Genomic DNA, 14,919 nt, shown 5'->3' on the forward strand with positions numbered 1-14,919 from the left:
CGCAGCGAAGCCTAAGAAATTGGTGGGCTCATCCTTTTCTTGCGGGGTCAAGGGGACTGAAAGGGCGTGCAGGAAATGAGATCCCTCGCAGACTCAGCTCCCCTCCCTCCTTCCTCTCGGTGCTGTTCCACTCACTCGCCTGCCCTCCCATCTCCCCGCCCCCTCCGCCTGCCTCCTCGAAGCACTGTGGGATTCCGAGGTTGCTGCAGCCAGAGAAGCTGCAGAAAACACGGAGCTGGGGGTGAAGGGGAACTTATAAGGGAACTACCCGGAAGGACCCAAGAACGCAGACAGAGCCACTGGGGTTATCTAACCGGACAGCGAGGTTATGCGGCTTCCTCCACGCTGTGGAGCCTCCCAGAGCCAGGTCACCCACTCTGCCAGCTCAAGTCTGTTGTCATGGAAACCAAACGTTCCAACTTAAGATTATCTGGGAGCGACTTTCTAGCGTGGGAGAAAGGGTGGTGTGCAAGGTTGCTGAGATGGAAGCAGGGTTTTGTTACTCAGAGCCAGGCTGTGGAGGGGCGGGGTGCCGGGCGCCTGGGTTCTATTCCAGGCAGCACAGCAGCAGACTGGCAGAGCGCGTGAGCAGCTGTGGTTGGTCCCCTAATTGGTATGTGTGCCTATAAAGCTTTGAGCCAGAAACGCGTGGCCTCTGGGGGACAGGAGGGAGGCGGCAAGCAGCCCATCCCCACACCTTAGGCCATACTGGGGAGGCAGCTGCCCAGGCTCCAGGGCTATTTTAAAGGCTTTTATTTCCAGTTTCAGAGCCTGCCTGAATGGGTGTGTGGTCCTCTCCAGGCCCCTCCCTGTCTACCCTGGGCCTGCTCATTGCTGGTCTGGCTTTTTTGTGCAGGTCATAACAAGCTCAGACAAGTATGGCTCCAAGTGGCAATTCATCTGGAGCATGACCTCGGGCTCCCAAACTCTGCTGGGCAGGCTCAGGTTTCTACCCCAGGGTAAGCCCCTCTACTCTGGAATGTGGTCTGTGGCCACCAACAGAGCAGAGGGATGGGAAAGTGGGAGTCAGATGCTTCCCTCAGCAAGAGACACAGGTACTGCCAGGAAACCTTGTGTGACATCTGGGAACATGAAAGGTTACAAGTGAGTTCCAAAAAAGAGCTCCAAGCCAAGTAGCAGCAATGTGGAAGAGTCAGGGAGCTGAACTGGGCGCCCACTCCTTTACTGTGGCCAAACAGCCTTGAGGTGAGCTCTGGTGGGGTAGAAGCAACCATCTCTAGCCCAGTGCCCAAGCAAAGTGTCTGGCACCTTTAGCTTTTTCACAGGGATTTGTCAGGTCAACCAGGGATTTGACGCAGGAAAGACTAGAGGAGCCTGGACTACAGTGAAAAGAAAACAGCTCAGAAATTCACACAGGAAGCTGTACTGCAGTACTGTTTCAATGCTTTATTAACAGTTGGAAACAAAACCAACAAACTGGAGGTGATGACATCCCAGAAGCCTATGAGGCAAGGGAAATAGGTTTGCATTTTGTCCCCCACACCTATCTCTCTCTCTCTCTTTTTTTTTTTTTTTTATTAAATGCATCTTAGCAAAAGTAGATTAAAAAAGAAAGGGTCAAAGCCCCAGATGTCAGCGAGCAGGGAGGAGGTGACTCAGTGGAGCAACAGACGCCCTGCATCAGAGTCCTCCAAGGAATAGGCCAAAGGAGCAGCTCTTGCCCCTTTACACACAAGCGCCAGCAACCACAACCCTCCCTCCTGGCAGTAAGGCCTCACCTATAGTTGCCCTCATGCTTCCTAAGCTCTCTCTTGCTCTAACAACTCTAATTTTGGGCCAAAGCCAAGAGTGCCATTCTTTCTTCCTAGCTGGGGATGAAAAGCTGAGAGGGGCACAAGGATGACAAAAGTGTCACCCTAAGCCAGAATATTGGAGCTTCCTGTGGTTGGGGACACCAAACAGTTCGGTGTGCCCTCCCACTTCTCTTTTAAAAGAGAGCTGGGGTACAGTGTATGAAGGCACTCCTGGTGCCCAGTTCCCCAGAATGTCCAGTTAGCATCTGCACATTTGGCTTGATACATTTATACATTTATAAAAAACTCTATGGTCTTACAGCTCCCGCTCTCAGGCCTGGTCCAGCTCAACCAGAGAAGGGGTTCCTCCTGTGTCGGATTCCCTGGGAGAGAGGATCTGCCTTGGACTCAAGAGTCCAGAAGGTCCAGGGGCATATTCAGTATTGGGCCTGTGAGGAGAAATCCCAGGAACTCTGGAACCTGCCACCAAAGCTTCTTACATTATGGAGGGGAAAGGGGGAAGGAAGAGTTTTCTTTAAAAAAATTTTTTTTTCATACAAAAATAGATCCATTTGCAAAACAATTTCTCAGCCAGGAGGCTCCACCTCCCATTTCCTTGTAGACAGAGGGTAAGGTGTTGGGATGGTCACAATACAACCCATAGTCCAGATGAGATGCACCAAAGCTCGGGGAAGGCATGAGGAGGGAAGGTGGCTCAGTAGCCTGGGGTTGGTGCAGAGGGTCCACAGAGGCAAGGGCATAAAGCATGGCAGAGGCTGGGGGTAGGTCCCACACTGTCGCTATGCCCTGCCTGCCTGCCCACAGGCTCTGTCTGGCGTGGGCCACAGCACAACAGGGAAAGTGGTCCAGATCCTTTGCTTTGGAGGCCTTTCCCAGGAAGGTGGGGTAAAGGTGGGATTTGCTCCCAGCTTCCTTAGGAGCAGCTCCCAGTGCCACACCACTAATAATAAATAACCACAGCCAGGAGAGGGAAGAGCAGAGACGACAGCAATGAAAGGAGGGATCTGCCCAAAGGTTTACAAGCCCCATGCTGTTCTCAGGGCCAAAGAAACCACAAAAGAAAAGCACAAATCCAGCAAGATTGACCTGGGGGGAAAGCCCATTAGAAAGTCAGGGCTGAGAAAAAGCAGGCTGGGCCTTGTCTGAGATGAGGCCCTCTGAGTAACAGAGAGGAGCCAGGGTTAAGGCAGCAAACATGGACCCTGCTTTGGTAATACAACAGCCAGGGCTGGCTAGGTTGGGCTCAGGCCTCCCCCACACTGCCCTTTCCTTCTGGCCTCCAGGCAGCTGAAGCTGTATGTGATGTTGAGAGAGCAGCAGGCCAGAGAGAAAGACAGGGTCAGGGTGGTGGGAGTGGCCACCCCAGAGGAATATCCCCTTGAGCCTTTAGGCACATGCTGCAGGGCAGGACAGTCTGCCACGCCGCTGAGGAGCTCCCGCCTCAGTTCCCACCGTCACAGGACCCACATTAGCTTGCACGGCCAACCAACTCCTTGGCTTCCTCAAGGATTGTGGGGAATGTCTCATTCTTCTTAGACACCTTGGCAGGAACAGCGGCCATGGCATCGTCCTTGGCACACCCGGCCTTCCTGTTGGCTGCAAGAGAAGATGAGAGATTCTGTCCGTGGAAGGCCTCATTTCTAATTTCTTTCAAACTCTACAGCAGATAATCAGCCGTAAGCCACACAGACATGACTACGTTGGCCAGTTCATAGAGGGCTTTACTCTGAAGAAAGAGGGGCAGAGATCCAGCATGTGGAATATATTTTTGGGTGGCAAAGAATGTAAGAGAGTATGGTGCAACGGAAAAGCAAGCCTTGCCCCCTTGCTTCCCTGTGGGAAAATAGCACAAAAGTTTGAACACAGCTAGACAGACAGAACTGGGTTGAAGTGTTAGCTATGTGACTTAGGGAGAGATGAAGTACTCAAAGTCTATTTTCTAATAATAGGGATGTTGGAATTAAATAGACTAAAGCTTAGTACGTAGTATTATTTTTGTTTTCTTGACAGGTCCCAGGAAACTCCTAGGCCAAAACACTTTTCATTCAGCCCTGGGAGGGTTGTCCCTAGCAGAAGGCGACCTTCCGTAGGTGGTTGGAGAGACTCCTGCAAAGAGGAATAGCAGTCACGCATTGGCATCGCACTCCTATGTGTTCCTCCAACAACAGATGCCCACACGCCTTAGCTTTTTCCCACCTCTTCAAAGGTAGCAGCCGTGATACAAATGCCAAGGGCCCTTCAAGGTGTATAGAGTATGTGGGGGTGGGGTGGGGGGAGTGGAGGTAGTAATAAAAGCTCTGTCAGGGAAGCAGAACTGGGATCAAGGATGGACAGGAGAGGACCCCTACAAAGAAATCTCAGCCCATGTGGCTAAGGGATGGTCAAGTTCCAGCTGTCATCCCAGATTGGAAAAGAACCAAATCAATTCACGAGTTTCTGTTCTAACTGCTGGGTTTCATCCCCAAGACTCTCATATTCATTTATGGTATCTAGGCTTATGGCCCCAGTATCTGCAGCAGGAAGGCCACTCCTTGAGACCACGCCCATCTCATGATGTCTCCTCCTCCCATGCCCCGGAGCAGCACAGAGCGACTGTGTATATACAAAGAGCTGTCTGGGATGAAAGAAGCCAGACACGAAAGGCCATATGTTATGGGTCAGCTTCTATGAAATGTCCAGCACAGAAAAACCCAGAGATAGAAAACAGACTGGTGGTTGCCAGAGGTAAGGGGAGGGGAGAGTCAGAAGTGACTGCTAATGGGTATTATTGTTTTTCTTTTGCGGATGATGAAAATGTTCTGGAATTAGATAGTAGTAATGGTTATACAATCTTGTGAATATTCTAAAACCCCTGAATTATACATTTTTAAATGGTGAATTTTAGGTATGTAAATGATATCTCAATTGGGGGGGAAAAAAAATGACTTCCTGGAGATCTGGGAAAGCTGGAGTGGAGAAAGCAGCACCGGAATGTTTTAGAAGCAGGACCAGATGAAAGAGCCGAGCACTCCTAAATGAAGACCAAGACTGGGGCAGTTGCAGGACTGGAACAAAGTGCCTTTTTGGACCAGCAAAAAGCTTTAGGTAGGCAGAAGCCAAACAGGATCATAGCTCACTGTAGCCTCAACCTCCCAGACTCAAGTGATCCACCCACCTCAGCCTCCCTAGTAGCTGGACTATAAGCATGTGCCACCACATCTAGCTATTTTTGTATTTTTTGCAGAGATGGGGTCTCTCCATGTTGCCTAGGTTGGTCTTGAACTCCTGGGCTCAAGCAATCCTCCCACCTTGGAACCTAACGTTCTGGGATTACAAGCGTGAGTCACCATAGCCTGCCAAAGCCCAAGTCTTAACCAGGTCTTCTCCCCCTACAGAGCCATGACTCAGGCTACTGTTTTCATCACAGGAGAGGCTGCCCGAAGATGAAGCAGGGAACACGCAGCATGCACACAAGGTTACCAATTTAAAGGTCTGCTCCTCCTCCTTTACTTCCCAGGGGTACAAGAGGTTGTCTACCAAGAGGAGAAAGAATAGTGAAGACCCTGACTGAAAGCCACAGGACTTATCTAGTTACAGACCATAGGTGTGTGACCGAGACTGTGGGAATTTCACAAACCCACTTACTGGATTATGAACACAAACTACTGCTCCGTGACCGACAAGTGAGGAAAAGGAGCCTGTGTGATTGTGACTATGATGGTCTACATGTGTACATTTCTCATATTGTCCTTACCACCAAAATCTTCCTCAGGCCTCCTGCATTTCCACTCTCTTATGAAGTACTCCCTCTCTAGATCCCATTTCTCATGACCGGAAGGGTAGCAGTTTCAGATCATTTTATTATTTCTTTGAATTCAGTCTCCAGCAGTTGAGAAGACATTGCGACTCTGTGCGTGTGTGTGTGTGTGCGTGTGTGTGTGTGTGTGTGTGTGTGTGTGTAACTCTAGTGGTGTATGTATGTTTAAATAACATCTGACTCCAGACCTTGGGAAAAGGAACACTGGGCCACATGTCCTGGGCAACACAGGAGAAGGCAGAATTCCCATGTGGTAGGTCTTAAGCTGCTGCTTTCTGTGGTTTCTTCCTCCAAATTAAAAAGATACCATTTATTCCTAATCAAGTGGTGTCTCTAGACATTTCTGAACTCAAGAAGCTTCTGATGTATTACAAACTTTCTAAGAACCAGGAGCAGACAGTAGGTAGGGAGAAGATCAAAATTTCCCTTTTAAGCCTTGAAAGCCAGTACACCAGGGAGGGTGTGATGTGGCCTAAGGTCAGGGGATGAGAAAGCTCTTGTTGGAACAGGTCTCCCAGCTTTCCACTCAGTCACCATTATGCTCAGCAGGTTGAACAATCAAGAAAAACTGACCTCCCCACACTTCCCCCAACTTACTTGTTATAAGACTATTGAAAAGTAGCCATAGAACCAGATAAATATTTTGACTAGATGGAGTTAATGATCAGGGAGGATCATGAACTCAAAGAGAACAGTCCCACAGGCTGTGTGGGAAAAGGGAACAATCTTGAAATACTGGTGAATGCTCTCTGAGGACAGATTCCTAGAAGTTAGGGGTGGGCTAGGATAAAAACACCAGCAAAATCAACCATATAACGCAAGTGTAGCTAAATTTCAAAAAGGTTAGTGATTTGAAAAAGACCTTTATAAAACATAGGCTAGGAACTATTACTGAAGAGGAAGGAATAAAATAAGCTTCCTTAGGGAAGAGGAAACTAGGACAGATGGGGCAATCATCATCACACTAAATAACTCATTCTTGTCTCAAACTCTCCTAATTATGTTTCTTGTCCTATTTACAAAAGTAGGGGGGAGAATAAGTAGTGGTACAGGAAACATTCTTAGCAACCTTCTCTAGATAGGAGGTGATATGGTTTGAATGTATAACCGCTCCAAAACTCATGCTGAAATGTGGCCTACAGTGTTGGAGGTGGGGCCTAATGGGAGGCACTTGGGTCATGGGGTGGATCCCTTATGAGTGGCTTGGTGCCCTCCCCACAGTAAAGAGCTCATACAAGCACCGGTTGTTTTTAAAAGAGCCTGGCATCTCTCTAGCTCCCACTTCCGCCTTGTGATACACCTTCTTCCCCCTTGATTGGAAGCTTCCTGAGGCCTCAACAGCAGATGCTGGCGCCATGCTTTCTATACAGTCTGCAGAACTGTCAGCCAAATAAACCCCTTTTCTTTATAAATTACCCAGTCTCAGGTATTTCTTTATAATAACAAGAAATAGACTAACACAGGTGGTCATGAGAGCACCTTCCTGAAGCAATGTCATCATGTCCAAGACTCTCCTTGCTGGAAGGTATGAAAGAATATTTCCGGCCCATACTGTGGGGTTCACTGCCATCTCCTGTTCAATCATGCAGGCTGAGTGGAAATAGCCCTGGACTTGGGAGTCACAAAAGCGGGCTACAGTGCTGTCATTAGATAGCCATGTAGACCTAGGCAAGACCTTATCTGTTTTTTATTTTTATTTTTTGAGATGGAGTCTCATTCTGTCACCCAGACTGGAGTGCAGTGGTGCAATCTCGGCTCACTGCAAGCTCCACCTCCTGGGTTCATGCCATTCTCCTGCCTCAGCCTCCTGAGTAGCTGGGACTATAGGCGCCTGCCACCACGCCCAGCAAATTTTTTGTATTTTTCAAGACAGAGTTTCACCGTGTTAGCCATCTTATCTGGTTTTAATTCCTTTCCCTATGAGCAGGTTAGATACTAATCACTGGAAGTCTTTAGAGTCTTTCCAATTCTATGATTCTATTAGATGGATGGAGCTTATAGGGAAGCTGGGAAATGGTAGAGGGAAGGAAAGGAAGAGTTGAATTTCTTTCTTCCCTTGGCTTTTATCCCAGTGAGCAAATGACTTGTACACAAGAGGCCACAATTCAGACAAGGAGATAAAGTTGAGTCATTAAAACCACAAGCTGACTCAACCATGGGCCTAAAATAGCAGCTGTAATACAATCACATGGATTCTTCCCCTTGACACTCAAACCATTGTTCTCCCACACCCTGCGGGTCACAGCAGTTTACATGTTGCTTTTAATGAACCAACCCTGATAGTAACTCTCCTCTTCCAACTCCTCAATGAGTCTTTGTATACTGGTCACGCCCCCAGGTCTCCAGAGACCGGAAGAATTTAACATTCCTTTAAATTCTAGGGAAAAAGCTAGTGTCTTTGAATAGGGACAGCTGTCTCTCTGGAAAAAAGGAGGGCTGTGAGGCAGATATGCTCCACAGTGCCTCTGTTTTTTTAGCTCAAAGCAATCAGCCAGGAGGAATAGTCAGAGACAGCCAGGCAAGGGGTGGAACAGCCAATTCCAGTAGCCACACAGAGAAACCTATAGCCAGTGGAACCTTTGTATTTTGAAAATGGGGCCGTCTAAGTCCAGCCTCTCTCTCCTCTTCTCCTCTCAATCCTGTTGTCACTGCACAAAAAAATATTAGAGCTGGAAGGGACTCTGGAGACCATTCATTCTAGTCCAATTCTCATTTTATACCTGAGGAACTGTGTCCCAGAAACATTAAGTGACTTGCTTAGGATAACACAGACAGCATCCCAACTAGATATGACTTTAGGAGTTTTGATCCCTACCTACCCTGTGTTCTTTGTAGTCTACTCTGATGGCTATCCTCCTGTTTATGTTTAATGTGAGGCCACAACATCACATCACTTTACATGATGTGAAAGCACCAAGGTCTAAAGAGTTAACGGAATAACTCCAAGATATATTCAAGTGTATTTAGTGAACCCAGAGCCTAGAAAGATAAGCTTATAGGCTAGAGCCACTTAAAATATATGTAATTGTCATTTTACCTACTTTCCAATTTAATATCTCCTAGTATAAGTCTCCTCCTATTCCCTCTGGCATGGGAGAGAGTACTTTGACTAATTCAGGTCCTCTGCTGGAAGGTTTGGTTCCAACAAAATTCCTCCTTCCTCCACCTGTGAGTTCTGATTTTCCGTTTGGAAAGAAGAAAGAATGGGGCTTCCCCAGCAGAGGGAAGCCACTGATGTCAGGTTACCTGTGTACAGGAAGCATCTGGGATTCTAGTATAGTTCCACAGGAAGATTAGGCTTAAAAGGGAATTCCCCACCAAAAGTCTGATGCAGGCACTTAGCTGACGGGGTCAAAAAAAAAACCCAGTAAGATGCAATGTATTTTTGTAAGGCTAGAAATGCTTAATGTTAAGGCCACATCACCTTATGTGGTCAGTAGGAAATAATGTTGTAAGAACCTATAAGATGAAATACAGGAGTAAGGGTACCTCTAGCTGTACTCTCCTTGCAAACACCTATCTGTAAGACTAAACACTAGCCCAGAGAGTACTCAGCTCTTCATATCCACTTCTCCTCCCCTTTAGAGAATGCCAGAAAAATGGATAAGAACTTTGACTCGGGAGCTTTCAGTTTGGGGAACATTCTGAAGTCATACAAGAGAGCCCTCAGAAGGGAGTATCACTCTGGTTATTCAGAGTGTAAGTAGAAATGGGCAGTCAGCCATTACAGATGAAGCTCACAGTGATGGAAACAGCTGGGCCAGGATACTGAGTTTATATAGGCTAGCATGCTCTAAGGTCCCCCTTTCCAGGCTGTGGCAGGTACTATAGGCCCTACAGATACCACTAATAGCTGAGCACTGGCCAAAGCAAGCTGTGTAACTCCTTCTATTTACAATAATCTCAAAGTAAAACTCACTATCAAATGGTCCTACACAATGCAACAGCCAAGAAATAGGGAATATAGATTTAAGTCCCTCTGAAGTAGAAACCTTTAAATGATGCCTTTTTTGTAATTCCCACTCTTCAAATTAGAAAAGAAGCTACCACTCCTAGCCTCAAAAGACCTTCACTAGACACAATGGTGCAGGTCAATTCCACATGAGGGGCAGCCTTGGCTATACCTTCTTTTGAATTAGTCTCCTGGCCACTTTAAGATTCCCTCAGGGGGAACTTATTCATTAATCTTTTCCCATACTAATACCTGGATCATTTGTCCTAGCTCTTTTTAGAATCTCTAGCTCAATGTAATCCACTTAGATCTTCCAAAAGATGTGAAAGGAGATTGCAGGGCAGTGATGGGGGAAAGGCAAGGGCAACAGAGGCTAACTGCACTCAAGGAAAAGGTAGTTTTCAGTCACGGCATAATCCTTCAATAGAGGTGCTCCTCTATATTTTTCTGTCTGGGAATAATGATGCCTAAACCTCTCTACAAAATTGTATACTTTCTATTATTAGTTCTCTCTATGTATGCCTCCTGCTTGTGAAGTCCAGAGTACGGACTCTGACTTATTTTTAATTTGAATTTCAATCTATACCTAATATACATTTTGTATTTAGATCAACTTTTGTTCATACACACAAATGCCCAAATCCCTGTGTCCTGCAGCTCAGTTCTTTTGTTCCAAACATCGGCTTCAAGAGTGGGGAGAAATGCGGCATAATCCAATGTAACTGATTTACTGTCAGCCCTTTAAACTCGTTTTCTAAGTCGCTACTCTGTAACATGGGAAGAAGAGGACTAGATAATCCGTTCTGGATGCAGGGATTAAAAAGATGCTTAGAACATCATTATTTGCTCTTCAGCCTCAGACTGACAGGAGTAGAGAGCCCTCACCCACTTCGACACCCAGGATGAGCTCCACGTGCTTACTTACCTTGACGGGGCCCTCTCTTCCGTCGGAATGCTGCCCCTGACTGCAGGGCTTCTAGAAGACTGTCCATCACACCTGTCTCATCACCCTCTGTTATAAAGAACAAGATGGAGACGTGAACTCTTCGGCCAGAGCAGCATGGCAAATACCAAGCCCCACACAAAATGCATGGCTATTGCTCTCTCACAGCAGCTGGCAGCTAAGAGACAAAGAGAGCTCAGCCTTAAGTCTCACAAGTTCATATTTACTTGTATCTGCTTACAAATGGTTAAAACAAAAGATCTAGTATCCAATGCAAACCTTGGGATATCTTCCCGCAATGCCATCCTCCCCACCCCAATCAGGACTAGCAACAAAATTATAGAACTGCCCAACTCCAAGACCAGGATAAGTAAAGACTATGACTGTGAAATTAGTCAGCAACTATATCACTCCCTCTTTATCCTAAAGTGTTTCGCCTGGTTAGGTCTCAGAGCAGGGCTGAGGAAAGACCACTGATCAAAGAGTACACTTCCCTGAAGTACTGCCTCCAGTGGCTAAGTCTTCCTGATGTCTAAGTCCTCTGCATCTAAGAGGAGCAGCCTGGCTGGAACACAAAGAGTTAATGTAAAATCTTTGTTCTAGCCGGCTCGGTTTCCATGGCAACAGCTTAGGATAGTGAAATCTGAAACTGTGAAATCCCAAAATGCCCATAGGCTGCCAGTTCCAAGGCTGGGGCTCACTGCTCCCAGCACCACCTGCTGGCTGAGCATCACCACTGCAGCTGACCTACATTCCACCCTCATTGACCCAGGTACTGGAAACTGGGCAAGGTCCATTACGCCGCCTGTTGACCCGGTGCAGCCCTCATCCCACATGTCAGCGGGACTCCACCTTCCCCCACTGCATCCTAGCCAGTACCTGGGGGCAAACCCTGGAGTCCCAGGGGAAGGTGAAGGATACTTGGTGTGGGCTTTAATAGCATTACAAAGTTGTGGCTTACAACTAAGGGCAAGGAAATTGCTTTCCAGAAAAGCATAAAGAAAAGTTCCTGGTAGCAAGAGGTATCAGAGCCTTGTGTCCGTGGTCTGTAAAATACTGATTCCTAACAAACTCAGCAGCTCTGTGAACACCTCTTCATTTGCAGAAGGCTCGTGGCCCCTCAGGTTCGGAGGAGGGTGGTATCAGCTCAGTGCTGTGTGAGCAGCGTATGCTGTATTTCCGCTGCCCACAGAGAGAGCAGTGGGGGCGAAGGGGTAGGGAATCTGCAGCAGGAAAGAAGCAGAGACAGGAAACAGAGGGCCAGTAATTGAAACCATATGTTTCAACAAAGACATGCTTCTGGTAGTGAAATAGAGATTCTGCTGAAAAAAGAAGAGGGTGACCGGCTCCCCACCCCCTCCAAAAGTTCAATCCATTTACAGTCTAATTGTGTGTACAACTGGGCTAAGGTACTAGGGACACAGTACTTTGTGAAATAGGCAGAAAGGGAAGACACACCACAGTTAAAAGATGGGAGGAGCGTCAGGAAAATATTTTAAAGAAAAAAACCCGAAAGATTTAGTGGAGGGAATGAGAACAGGCCAGAAGAACCTTTGGATGGACAGAAGGAAAACAGTATATATCACAGCAATACCACAATCACGGGGGAATGAGAGAGAACACAAGAGCCAGCAAAGGAGAGAAAAGGTAAAAGTTTTACCAGGGCAAGTTGGAATGTGCATTATCTGAACTGGGGTTAAAGTCCGGCATCGGGATCTCGGAGGTAGAAGACTGCCAAAAATCATTTGCCAGGAGGTGAGCTCAGACATGAGACTCTGCCTCTAGACTCTTAGGCAGAAGTCTTCCAAACATTCCTATCTCAACCCATCAACCCATCTTCACGCCTCACCTGCATTCATGTCTATGAGTTGCTCTCTCTTCTGCTGCTTCTCTAGCCGCTCCTTCTCTGCCTTCTCCTTGGCTAGTTTTGCTCGCCTCATCTTTTCTTCTGTCTCCCGCCGCTTCTGGTTCTCCTTGACTGCTTGCTGGGGCAAGGAAGGGGAGGAAGGAACACATGGGCATTGTACACCTACTACCAGCCAACAGGAACCCGGGGAAAGTGAGAAATGCCCACAAAAGATTCAGTCAGCAAGAATCCCTTGCTCACCAAAAACATATTCCGAAAATTGTGAAGATCCATGAAAAATTCTTCAACAGATAACTTCTTGGGGTCAAAGAGGAAGTAATCGCCCAGCTCCTTATAGAGGGTCTCCATGTTAGAATGCATCATCCGCAGCTTGTTATACTGTTCTTGTGCATCCTTTACAAAGCTGTGCGGCCAAGGAGTAAAGGACCAAGACCAAGAAGCAGACCCACTTCTCTAGCCCAAGGAATTACTCAAAGATGAGTACTGGCATGCAAAGGCATGTTCAATACAGCACTGTTTATAACAGCAAAAACCAAAGCCATGTAGGTAGCCTAAATAGGAGACTAATAAAATGAACTATGGTACACCTATAAAAAAGGTGGCAGTTTAAAAGGGTTGTTTTTTTTTTTTTTCCTGTTTTTGTTTTTTTTTGAGACAGAGTCTTGCTCTGTTGCCGGGTTGGAGTGCAGTGGCACAATCTTGACTCACTGCAACCTCTGTCTCCCGGGTTCAAGCAATTCTCCTGCCTCAGCCTCCCGAGCAGCTGGAACTACAGGCGCACACCATCACGCCCAGCTAATTTTTTTGTATTTTTAGTAGGAATGGAGTTTCACCATGTTGACCAGGATGGTCTCAATCTCTTGACCTAAAAGGGGGTTTTCTATAAATACTATTATGGAAACATGGCCAAGACATATTATGTGCAAAACACAATACAATGCAGTTTTTGTTTAAAATAAATGTATGAGGTGCAAATCAGAATGAAGTCCAGTGGCAGTGGTTACCTTTGGGGAGGGGAAGGAGAGGGAAGCCTGTGTGAGTGTGTGTAGTGGAGATGGGGTACCGGCAGGGGAGTCGGGAGGACTTTTATCATTGATCTGCATGGTTTGCTTCCACTCCACAACAATGGAATGCTCTCAGGAACTATGCAGCCTGGGCAACAAAGTGAGACCCCGTCTCTAAAGAAAAAAAGGTAAAAAAAAGTTTAGCTGGGCCTGGTGGCACATGCCTGTAGTCCCAGCTACCAAGGAGGCTGAGGGGGTAAGGATCATTTGAATCCAGGAGGTCAAGGCTGCAGTGGGCCGTGATGGCACCACTGCATGCCAGCCTGGGTGACACAGTGAGAGCCTCTCTGAAAATACTAACAAATCCAAAAAACTATGTATTTAAAGAAAAAGAGTTTTTTAAGAGAAAAAAATTGCATATTGCCCTATCTATCCTGTTTTTCCCCCACTATAGGAAGTTTTCTTTCCCTTCGTAGGGAACAACTCCCTCCTTTCAAGAGAGGATATAGTCATTTTTTCAACAAACTTGTCTTTTTCATCTGTGGCAGCTGGGAAATTCTGAACATCACGTTCCACATCAGAAATTTGTTTCTTCATCTGATCTAGGTTCTTTTGCAAGTTTTCAGCAGAAACTAAAAAAAAAAAAAAAGAAAAGAAAAGACACCATAAAAACAGACAGCAAGAGCTTACTAATAATCCCAGCCTCAACACCCCTTAGTGTCACCTTTCAGAGCAGAGCTTCAGTCTATACACACATTCTGGCACTTAATAATTTTAGTTCCTTATGTACTTTAGTTGTGTCACATACTTAAATTTTCATCTTTCCAGTGAGACTATAAATTATTTGATCATTGAACCTCCAGCCTTCACAAGGTATGCGGTACTAGGAACAGAAGAAAGACTTCATTTAATTTAACATGAGTCTATGAAATCTCCTGAGATCTTGGTCTCATTTATTTTAGAGAACAGGGTTTGGAAGGAGAGAGATATACATAGAAATATAGAGGCGGGGGCAGAAATCTGTTCCAATTTCCAATGAATGCTGCTTTTTCTTTGTCTAGTTCCAGGACAGTGAGGCCTAATTTTTGTTAATCTAGTCTATGTTTTCTTAATGAAAAGAACTGTTAACCTAGACTAAAAACACCTGCCTTTCTAGCTGTTTTTTGGTGTTTGGTGTTTCCTTAGGAAGAGAAGAGTGCTTCCTATTTCTACACATAAAGATCTCTCCTCAACCTTACGCTCTGCCCTTGTGACTTAGGCACCATGCCTAAATCCTATCTCATTTCCACTTGAAATAGTCTGAACTGAAAACGCTCTCAAATCTAGACTGTGTCTTATTTCCCTCCCCACGCAGAGACTTTTGGGCTCTAGCTTCATCCCAAACTGCCCCACCTCGGCTGGCTTTCTCCACATGGGCAAGTTCGTCTGGAAACTTGAGGACATCAGGATAGTCATTCTCACACAATTCAGCCAAGAAGTGCAACAACGTCATCTTCTGATCTGTGGACTTGGTGTCTCGAAGCTTAGAGCAAGAGGAGAAACTGTTAAATCCTGACATGTCCAAGATGGCCTCCTGCCAACA

General features: G+C 46.4%; 1 protein-coding gene across 7 annotated transcripts in view; it reads right to left on the minus strand.

The window, feature by feature from the left end:
- Positions 1–1,387: 1,387 nt before the first annotated feature.
- DIAPH1 (diaphanous related formin 1) overlaps positions 1,388–14,919 on the minus strand; it is a 106,158-nt gene continuing 92,626 nt past the window's right edge. For 6 of the 7 annotated variants that reach the window (XM_021939796.2, XM_021939798.2, XM_009209255.3 and 3 more), the window contains 6 exons: positions 14,730–14,859; positions 13,845–13,969; positions 12,574–12,738; positions 12,316–12,451; positions 10,449–10,535; positions 3,244–3,371 (listed from right to left, as the gene is read on the minus strand). In XM_021939796.2, the coding sequence (XP_021795488.2) occupies positions 3,244–3,371; positions 10,449–10,535; positions 12,316–12,451; positions 12,574–12,738; positions 13,845–13,969; positions 14,730–14,859 (771 nt within the window). Of the gene's footprint in view, positions 3,372–10,448; positions 10,536–12,315; positions 12,452–12,573; positions 12,739–13,844; positions 13,970–14,729; positions 14,860–14,919 lie in introns of all 7 variants that reach the window. The other variant, XM_009209256.3, reaches the window with a different exon arrangement.

The sequence above is a fragment of the Papio anubis genome, chromosome 5, assembly GCF_008728515.1.
Source record: "Papio anubis isolate 15944 chromosome 5, Panubis1.0, whole genome shotgun sequence".
NCBI classification, from domain to species: Eukaryota; Metazoa; Chordata; class Mammalia; order Primates; family Cercopithecidae; genus Papio; species Papio anubis.